Raw genomic sequence first — 10,341 nt, 5'->3', positions numbered from 1 at the left:
TGCAGTGTGTTGTAGCCCTTTTGAATAGTGTCTTGATGCAACTTCGTTTGTGTGTATTGGGGTGGTTGCTTTCATAGTTCAGGACTTGGTCTGTGTGTGTGCAAAATTAATGTAGTGTACAAAATCCCATGCAAGGACTGCACAAAACACTATATAGGACAAACAGCAAGACAGCTAACGATCCGCATCCACGGACATCAACTAGCTACGAAACGACACGACCAGCTATCCCTAGTAGCCACACACGCAGACGACAAGCAGCATGAATTTGACTGGGACAACACTACCATTATAGGGCAAGCGAAACAAAGAACAGCCAGGGAATTCCTAGAAGCATGGCACTCATCCACAAACTCCATCAACAAACACATAGACCTGGACCCAATATACCGGCCACCACAGCGGACAGCTGAAACTGACAACCGGAAGCGGCAGGGACAGGCCACTATAAATGCCAGAAGAAACACCACAGAAGCGCTTTACAGGAGGCTCCCAAGCACTGAGGATGTCACCTAGACAGGGGACGAAACGTTTGCAACAAAAACTTCCAGCTCGGTGAACAGAACCACAGCATTCTTGGATTCTGTCCTGAACACAGCAAGACAAAAAGCTTGTATATCATGGCTCTTCTTCATAATACTCAAATTGAAGTCTTTAGTGAGAGCTGGAAATGGCATTATTTGCTCAGAAATGTGCCTTGTTTATGGTATCTGTGAAGACTGATGGTACAGAAGTGAGCTGCAAACAACTGGCCGCCCTACTTAAAATTTTAACAGAATAATTCCTCTATAAGTTATGCTCAAATTAATAATAGTTATAAATTTGCAACAAAGGATCTTGGTACCTATGAAGGAACTGAGAATCAGACATTTAGAGCCACATGGTAATTCTGCCTATTATGCCCGTCCTGAATCTCGGCTCGAATAATACAATATTAACTCTACAGCCCTACAATTTCTCGATTTGTCTATTTCTTCTCCTGTATTTATCTAAATTTTCTCTGAATAACGAAACAGCCTCTCCCGTAGAAATTTACAGTAGCAAATTATTCCATTTTCCAACAAATAGATTTTTTTCTAGTTTGTCACTTTCAGAAATTTAAACTCATTGCCAAATCCTTAACTAGCGGGACCAAACAAAAACACAAATTGCTGGAGAAATTCAGGTCTGGAAGCATCTCTGAAGGGGAAAAAAAAAATGGTTTGAGTCCAGACAGCCTTCTGCAGACCCTTTCTTCAAGTTATCATTGGATTCAAAATATGATCCATTTTCTTTTCACAGATGCTGTCAGACCTACTGAGTTTCTCCAGCAATTTATTTTAGTTTTATTTCCAGTATCTGCAGTTCTTTGTATTAGTTCAATTATAGGAAGGTGCCTTTCATCATCAAAACCAATGTTTTAAAAACCTACAACAAATCTTGTCTTAGTCTTTTTTGCTTCAGTGGAAATAGATCTACTACCTCAAATCTTTCCGTATTATATAGATTCGTACCCTACCGTGCTGATTACCCGACAATAGTTTATTGCAGAGAATCTGATCATACCTGCATTGGCCTAGATGAGTCTGCCTGCACAAGAAAGATTTCCATCGTGCGGTCCTTCTTCATAGGCAAAGGAAGAGTTAAGTAACAGAAAGGGTCAAATGTTACAGAAATTTTTGAACATTCAGGACAAACTAGAGTGGATTTAAAAAGTCCGTGGAAGATGTCCACAATGATGGAGTTGTTTCTTAACCTGTGATTTTCCCATGCTTCTTTCGCCACCACCTACAATCAAAAACAGGACAAGAATATTTGTTTGTGCTGTAGATAACTAATAAAGAATGTGTATTATTATTAAGCCACATTGTATTCCAAAACATCACACATTTATTAGATTACTTCTGAATGCGATATCAGCATAACAAGTAACCAATTTGAATACAAGGTCCCATCAAGAGATCAAATCAATAAAAATCCATATCATGTGAAGGTATGAGAGGAATTTTGACCTTAGGCTGCACAACGGTGAGAGAAAATGTTGCTCGAGCTAGTGTGCTCAAATGAGCGTTGGGGCTTTTAAATCAGAGGCAAGAATACTATTCGAACTAAGCTGATATTAAAGATGAAAGGGATAGTCAACATGGCTTTGTGCATGGGAAATCATGTCACACAAACTTGATTGAGTTTTTTGAAGTAACAACAAAGAGGATTGATGAGGGCAGAGCAGTAGATGTGATCTATGTGGACTTCAGTAAAGTGTTCGACAAGGTTCCCCATGGGAGGCTGGTTAGCAAGGTTAGATCTCACTGAATACTGGGAGAACTAGCCATGTGGATACGGAACTGGCTCAAAGGTAGAAGACAGAGGGTGGTGGTGGATGGTTGTTTTTCAGACTGGTGGCCTGTGACCAGTGCAGTGCCACAAGGATCGGTGCTGGGTCTTCTACTTTTCATCATTTACATAAATGATTTGGACGTGAGCATAAGATGTATGGTTAATAAGTTTGCAGATGACACCAAAATTGGAGGTATGGTCAACAGCGAAGAAGATTATCTCAGATTACAACAGGATCTTGACCAGATGGGCCAATGCGCTGAGAAGTGGTAGATGGAGTTTAATTCAGATAAATGTGAGGTGCTGCATTTTGGGAAAGCAAATCTTAGCAGGACTTATACACTTAATAGTAAGGTCCTAGCGAGTGTTGCTGAACAGAGAGATCTTGGAGTGCAGGTTCATAGATCCTTGAAAGTGGAGTTGCAGGTAGATAGGATAGTGAAGGAGGCATTTGGTATGCTTTCCTTTATTGGTCAGAGTATTGGATACAGGAGTTGGGAGGTTATGCTACTGCTGTACAGGACATGGGTTCGGCCATTGTTGGAATATTGCATGCAATTCTGGTCTCCTTCCTTTCGGAAAGATGTTGTGAAATTTGCAAGGGTTCAGAAAAGATTTACAAGGATGTTGCCAGGGTTGGAGATTTGAGCTATTGGGAGATGCTGAACAGGCTGGGGCTGTTTTCCCTGAGCGTCAGAGGCTGGGGGATAGGGTAAATAGACAAAGTCTTTTCCCTGGTGTGGGGGAGTCCAGTACTAGAGGGCATAGGTTTAGGCTGAGAGGGGAAAGATATAACAGAGACCTAAGGGGCAACTTTTTCACCCAGAGGGTGGTACGTGTAAGGAATGAGCAGCCAGGGAAAGTAGTGGAGGCTGGTACAATTGTAACATTTAAAAGGCATTTGGATGGGTATATGAATAGGAAGGGTTTGGAGGGATATGGGCCAGGTATTGGCAGGTGGGATTAGATTGGGTTGGGATATCTGGTCAGCATGGACAGGTTGGACCAAAGGATCTGCTTCCAAGCTGTACATTTCTATGACACTATGACTCTAAGTAGCAATTTTTGCTACAACTCAGTTAACAGAGCTGACAACAGACCTTTCAGTAGCTTTTTGAAAGGAACTCATAAGCTCTATCTTATTGCGATGAACTTTTAACGATGTGTATATTAATGAATCGATCCGCAAATTGTCACACAGCATGTAAGAGTACACATCAAATGTAACTAAACTGTTGATAAATGCATGCAAAGAAAGAGTTTAACAAAACAGGTATAGACTAGTGGAATGGATGCCAACGAGGAAAGTTTCAATGAGATTTTTAATGGGTTAATTGATGTGAGGGGAATTTTCATAGTCAAACACGTGCAAAAGAAAGCTTAGCTTGGATAGGTGGACACAAAGATGCTAGAGTTTAAAACTCTTTTGCTAAAGAATCTGAACAACAGCAAGCAGACAAAGTTCATTACCCTGTAAACTTGAAGGTCATGTATGATCAGTTGGATATTATTGCCTGGACGCGTAAATTTTTGCTATTTGGCAATAAAATGCTTCCTGCAATCAACTGATATCAAGATTTAATGACTTGAAAATATGACACCAACGGGTAAAGGATAAAATAACTGTCCAGTTACCGCTGAGTCACACTCAAATAATTATTTGTAATAGATTTAGATGGGTCACATTTCCAAACTTTGATCTTAAGAGGAAATTTCAATATTTATCCTACAAAAGTAATTCAATACCTGTGAAATATTTTGGAAAAGACCAAGGCTATGAAATAAAAGCAAATTGTGTTTTAATCAATGCTCACAATGCAATAAGCAAATTTGCATTATTTTGAGGTTCATTCAGTCATTCTTACCTCATCTTCCCTCCCATTAGCATCTTTAAGTTCTAAGTAGGGTTTTTTCTTCACACGATTTAAATCTTCATGTAAGCCATCTAAAAGAAATGCAAGTAGCTCTTGAGAATCCTGTTGTTGGTATCCTGAAAACTGGGGAGCAAAACACCCAACCTGGGTCTGGAGAAAGAAAGAGTTTCATACTTAACAGGGTAATTATAGTTTTAAACCTATACTTAATTTGATCAGAAATAATTATGAAGAATTTAAAATGCAGTTTTAACTATTTCTGTACTAACTTGAAATTTATTTCAAACACTCCACTAGCACAAATCTCTTCTTGGTAGGTTCTAGTATAAAGCTGCCCTATAAAAACCAACTTTACATTTAAAGATTTAATTATAACTTTCGGTAGTGTCTGTTTCCTTCCATTCATGTTGAACAGTAGCCTTGGAATATAATTAGGTTGGGTTTGTTCATTTAAATGATTGATTTTCCACAAAGAATTGGCGTCTCACATTGTTAATCAAAATTTCACAATCTTGATTGTATAACTGACAAATTAGATCAAAGTGGACAGAATTAAGCTATGAAATTCCTTGCATTGAAAAGTATTATTTAATTTTCTCCGTCACCAAAGAGAAATTTGCACAAAATACTGGATTCTGATAACAGTGGAAATAGATAACCACATGCAGTTTAATACCCAGAATGTTAAAAATAGGAACAGAAATACTTTTAAAAGATGGTAGGCTGCAATGGGATGCCTTTCTATGCATTTTTAAACCAATGTGTTCAGGCATGTTACAACATGAAAACAGAGATTGAAGAAACTCAATAGGACTGACAGCACCTGTGAAAAGAAAACAGACCCAAGGTTCCCCTGACTTGAAACACTGTTTCCTCTTCTCAAATGCTGCCACATATGCTGTGTTTCTCCAGCAATTTGCTTTCGTTTGTTTCATATCTACAATTCTTACTTTTCTGTTATGACACACTCTTGGAGCAGTTGGCACTTGAATGCAGGGATATTATCTCTGTGTCACAAGAACCCTTAGAAGACTTTTTCTGGACATTTTCTAATCAATCAATCTGTTCAGAGGTGTTGTTGTACCCGAGACAGGTAGACTTTGAACCTGGCCTCCTGGCTGAGGTAGGGGATGCCTGCACTGCATCACAAGAGCCCTTGAAATGCGTTTTTTTGTTATACAGAAGTGCTCTTACCATATATGACAGTTTTTCTCCCCGGTTAAGAAATCACCCTGGTACGTTGCATATATAATCCATGATCACTAAATGATCCACATTTCAAAATTAATTAGTTTATGTGCAAAGGCTGGCAAATTCAATTCAGTACCAAAGGTGAGGTACAAGCTTGCCTCCTAGTAGAAACAAGTGGAAAGTCTAATGCAACTCAACAGCCTCTCTTTCATTAGATGGATAAATACACATACAAAACCAGAAATCATTCTTGTGTGGGAATTATATGGCAATGAGCAGCACGGTAGCTCAGTCGTTAGCACTGCTGCCTCACAGCGCCAGGGACCCGGGTTTGATTCCCGCCTCGGGCAACTGTCTGTGTGGAGTTTGTATATTCTCAGTATCTGCTTGGGTTTCCTCCAGGTGCTCCTGTTTCCTCCCACAATCCAGAGATGTGCAGGTCAGGTGAATTGGTCATGCGAAATTGCCCAGTGTTAGATGCATTAGTCAGGCGTAAATATTGGGTAGAGGAATGGGTCTGGCTGGTTCACTCTTCGGAGGGGTGGTGAGGACTTGTTGGGCCGAAGGTCCTGTTTCCATACTGTAGGGAATCTACTCTAATTATTTTGTTTGTTTAATAGAAATTAAATTTGTACTATGTATTGTAAAAATATGAACTAATTTGTCACTATCTTCACTTATATAGTCTGATGAAAATGGTTACAGCATAATGCAGATATTCAGGCTAGTAAGAAAGTGTGACAACCTGCTTTAAAATAGGTGGAAGGGCACAAGACATAAAACAGAAACCGAAATTCCAGATCTTAAACTTTACAAGGTGATGAGTTTTCTTAAAATCTAATGTGTCTTAAAATCTAACCTTCAAAAATCACTGCCAATTAATATGAAAGAATCCAACAGAACCTACTTTAAACATCCGAGGTGCCACATAAGAGCTTCTCCCTGACCACATCTGTTTGATCAATTCGGCATAGGCTTCAGCAATTTCTCCCCTCATTCCTAAAGGATTTTCCCGATTTAGTTCTTCTTCGTACTTTCCTTGTAGGAAATAATCAGTCAATGGACCAGTATTACTCAAACACTAAAAGAGATCAAAAAGGAAAATATTTAAAATGTATTCCAAATTGTTCCTATGAAAAAATAGTATTGCTAAGGAGTATGAACACAGTATAACAATTCAAACTATTTTAGTGGTAAATGTGTTGAATCTTACCTGCAACGCGGAATTCATGAAGCAGGTATTACCAAGATTACTTAGGCCACAAAGTCCTGCTTGACTTGGTGCATGAGATTCCCTATAATAATAAGAACTGTTGTGTGAAGACCCATAACCACTTGACCTGAAAAAACAAACATAAGCTAAACTGTTGCAAATTGGAAAATAAGTTTACATATTTTAGAGTCATAGAGATGTATAGCATGGAAACAGACCCTTCGGTCCAACCCGTCCATGGCAACCAGAAACCCCAAACCAATCTAGTCCCACCTGCCAGCACCTGGCCCATATACCTCTAAACCCTTCCTATTCCTATACCCATACAAATGCCTTTTAAATGGTGCAATTGTACTCGCCTCCACCACTTCCTCTGGCAGCTCATTCCATACATACATCACCCTCTGTGTGAAAATGTTGCCCCTTAGGTCTCTTTTATATCTTTCCCCTCTCACCCTAAACCTCTGCCCTCTAGTTCTGGACTCCCCCACCCCAGGGAAAAACCTTTGCCTATTTACCCTATCCTTGCCCCTCAATTTTATAAACCTCTATAAGGTCATCCCTCATCCTCCAACGCTCCAAGGAAAACAGCCCCAGCCTATTCAACTTCTTCCTATAGCTCCAAGCCTGGAAACATCCTTGTCAATCTTTTCTGAACCCTTTCAAGTTTCACAACATCCTTTCTATAGGAAAGTGACCAGAATTGCATGCAATATTCCAAAAGTGGCCGAATCAATGTCTTGTACAGCCGCAACATGACCTCCCAACTCCTGTACCCAATACTCTGACCAATAAAGGAAAGCATACCAAACACCTCCTTCACTATCCTATCTACCTGCGATTCCACTTTCAAGGAGCTATGAACCTGCACTCCAAGGTGTCTCTGTTCAGGAACACTCCCTAAGATCCTACCATTAACTAAGTCCTGCTAAGGTTGGCTTTCCCAAAATGCAGCACCTCGCATTTATCTGAATTAAACTCCATTTGCCACTTCTCAGCCCACTGGCCCATCTGATCAAGATCCCGTTGTAATCTGAGGTAACCTTCTTCACTGTCCATTTACACCTCCAATTTTGGTGTTATCTGCAAACTTACTAACTACACCTCACATCCAAATCATTTATATGAATGATGAAAAGTAGTGGAACAAGCACCAATTCTTGTGGCATGCCACCTGTCACAGGCCTTCAGTCTGAAAAACAATCCTCCACCACCACTCTCGGTCTTCTACCTTTGAGCTAGTTCTGTATCTACATGGCTAGTTCTCCCTGTATTCCATGAGATCTAATCTTGCTAACCAGCGTCCCATGGGGAAACTTTGTTGAATGCCTTACTGAATTCCATATAGATCACGGCCACTGCTCTGCCCTCATCAATCCTCATTGTTTCTTCTTCAAAAACCTCAATCAAGTTTGAGAGACAGGATTTCCCCACACACAAAGCCATGCTGACTATCCCGAATCAGTCCTTGCCTTTCCAATTACATGTAAACCCTGTCCCTCACGATTCCATCCAACAACTTGCCCACCACAGATGTCAGGCTCACTGGTCTATAGTTCCCTGACTTATCCTTACCACCTTTCTTAAATAGTGGCACCACATTAGCCAACCTCCAGTCTTCCAGCACCTCATCTGTGACTATCAATGATACAACTATCTCAACAAGTGGCTGAGCAATCACTTCCCTATCTTCTCAGAGTTCTAGGGTTCTACCAGAGAGATTGTATGAAATCTGTACGTTTAAAGGAATAGCCTGGGAAAGCCAATGATGGAAGCTTGCGTTGGTTTAGACCAATGTGTGACAGTTTCACTGCACTGATGATGTCCTGCTGTAACAGTAATCTTACTTAGTACGAGAGGAATTGTAAATTCAGACATTTGGTTTGAGAGCTTGGTTCAGGAGTCAATGGTGCGAAGCTACTATCTGTGGGATTATGATTGAATACCACTAAGTCAGAATACTACCTAAACATAAGAAATCAAACTTTATGTGAAATATCAGTAAAATTTCATAATTGGACAACCATATATGACAGTATCATTAGACATAAAAATTACACTGCATTACAAAAGCACCATGAAGGTAAGATGGAGCAGCAACTCAAAATACGAAACAAATCAACCAGAGCATCTTTATTTGAAAATAGTTCAGACTTTCCCTATATAAACAAAACATTGGAATAATTAGCTCAGCATAACTTTAATTCAAAGGAAATCAGACCAAACAGTAAGGCCATGCAATGAAGTTTACAATGCCGCTTTTGGCTAGTTCAGAATGAATGACTCACCAAATAGTCATCTGAAAATATTACAAAGAATAGACTATAGCTGAGGCTTGTTGAGACAGTGGGCAGAAGTTAAAGGTTCACCAGTAAAGCATGCACACAACTTCTGTTTCAAAAATGTCTGAAATGTATAACCAAATTCATTTTTGTTTTCATGAAACTAGGGTGGAGTAAGAAACAATAGCTTTACAAAATCATTAAACTCCCAGGCAACAGATAATGGACCAATCTGTGCCTCTCTCAGGATTTATACACCAAGACATTAATTTTCTAAATACTTCAGTAATTGTTTTGGATGGGAAGGGAGAAAAGTCTTACAATAATAAATAAGAAGTTCTATTCGTTCTTTACGATTCAACTTGAAATCAGTCAACTGAGCAAACAGGGAATCTCAGGTCTGTGGTAAAACAGGAGCCTTATTAGAGCTAAGATCCTAATGTGAAATTGTGCATGGCAGCTGAATAGGATAACTGAACAGAAAAGACAAAAAAAAAAAGATTTAGATGAGTGAAGATAGATTTTGAAGTTAAAAAGCCACCAGGTCACTTTTTAGTTTGAAAAAAAAACTGACTGAGGCATTTAAGGCAATGTCTTTCCACCATGCAGGCACACTCACCCCCTGGTGGAGCTGGAGCTGTTTAATATGTAGCTGGAGTTGCTGGAGTTGCTGCTCTCACCATTAGAGACTGTAGAAGGGGAGGACAAGGACGAGTAGGAGTTGCAGCTAGTCGAGGATTTTGGAGAGGTAGATAAATTTCTGCTGGTGGCAGTGCTGGATCTGTCATAAAAACAAAGGCACGAACATGGATTTACAAATCATATTGCCAGATGCAAGGCAACATGAGCGGTCTTGCATGCCTAGCAATACAATTACTCAAAAAAACTAAGCAAGGGGGATAATAAATGTTATTTTGTCAGAAGTTAATAGATCACTACAGAACATTAACTGGAACAGAGGTTGTATGTATATCTTTTACAAGGATCTCTCATCGTTTCCAGTGATTTCAGAAAAGCAAAGTAGAAGTAACAACAATGGAGGGAAGAAGGGGGTAAAAAAAAAGGGGCAGAATTTAAGGTCTGTTCACGGTGTTGTATGGTATCGGGTTAATGCTGGAAATCTCAGTAAGTTTCCTGCTGTTCTACTTAGTAGAAAAGAAAATGACCCATGTTCTTCTATAGATACAAACACGCAGTTGCAATTCGTTCAACTTGCAGCTCAGTGCTCGCTGGAAACAAAAATGAATTAAGTACAATGTATACTCCTGCAAATTATAAAGTAGTATTTTAGTTGAATGGTCCAAACAGTTAATTAAAATTGATCATTAGACTTTTTTTCTTTAAAATCCAGCTTTCTTAAAAAACATCTCTGCAACTGAATACTTATTACTGGTTTAGAGTTTCAAAACCTTAATATGAATCAAAAAAAGATATTGACAATTGCTTTGCATGGTCAAATGTAATC

At 39.3% G+C, this 10,341-nt stretch overlaps 1 protein-coding gene across 5 annotated transcripts in view; it reads right to left on the bottom strand.

Moving 5' to 3' along the window:
• Nucleotides 1–10,341, bottom strand: part of usp4 (ubiquitin specific peptidase 4 (proto-oncogene)) — a 100,717-nt gene that overhangs the window by 31,597 nt on the left and 58,779 nt on the right. For 2 of the 5 annotated variants that reach the window (XR_006314257.1, XM_043707670.1), the window contains exons 7-11: nucleotides 9,496–9,657; nucleotides 6,595–6,721; nucleotides 6,289–6,462; nucleotides 4,182–4,340; nucleotides 1,546–1,767 (exon numbers count right to left, since the gene is read on the bottom strand). Coding sequence is in view for 4 of the 5 variants with exons in the window: in XM_043707670.1 (XP_043563605.1) it covers nucleotides 1,546–1,767; nucleotides 4,182–4,340; nucleotides 6,289–6,462; nucleotides 6,595–6,721; nucleotides 9,496–9,657 (844 nt within the window). In the remaining variant the exon portion in view is untranslated. The remainder of the gene's footprint in view (nucleotides 1–1,545; nucleotides 1,768–4,181; nucleotides 4,341–6,288; nucleotides 6,463–6,594; nucleotides 6,722–9,495; nucleotides 9,658–10,341) is intronic. The other 3 variants (XM_043707671.1, XM_043707672.1, XM_043707673.1) reach the window with 3 other exon arrangements.

This window comes from Chiloscyllium plagiosum, chromosome 18, assembly GCF_004010195.1.
Source record: "Chiloscyllium plagiosum isolate BGI_BamShark_2017 chromosome 18, ASM401019v2, whole genome shotgun sequence".
In the NCBI taxonomy this organism is placed as follows: domain Eukaryota; kingdom Metazoa; phylum Chordata; class Chondrichthyes; order Orectolobiformes; family Hemiscylliidae; genus Chiloscyllium; species Chiloscyllium plagiosum.
This window is presented reverse-complemented; position numbering and strand designations above follow the sequence as displayed.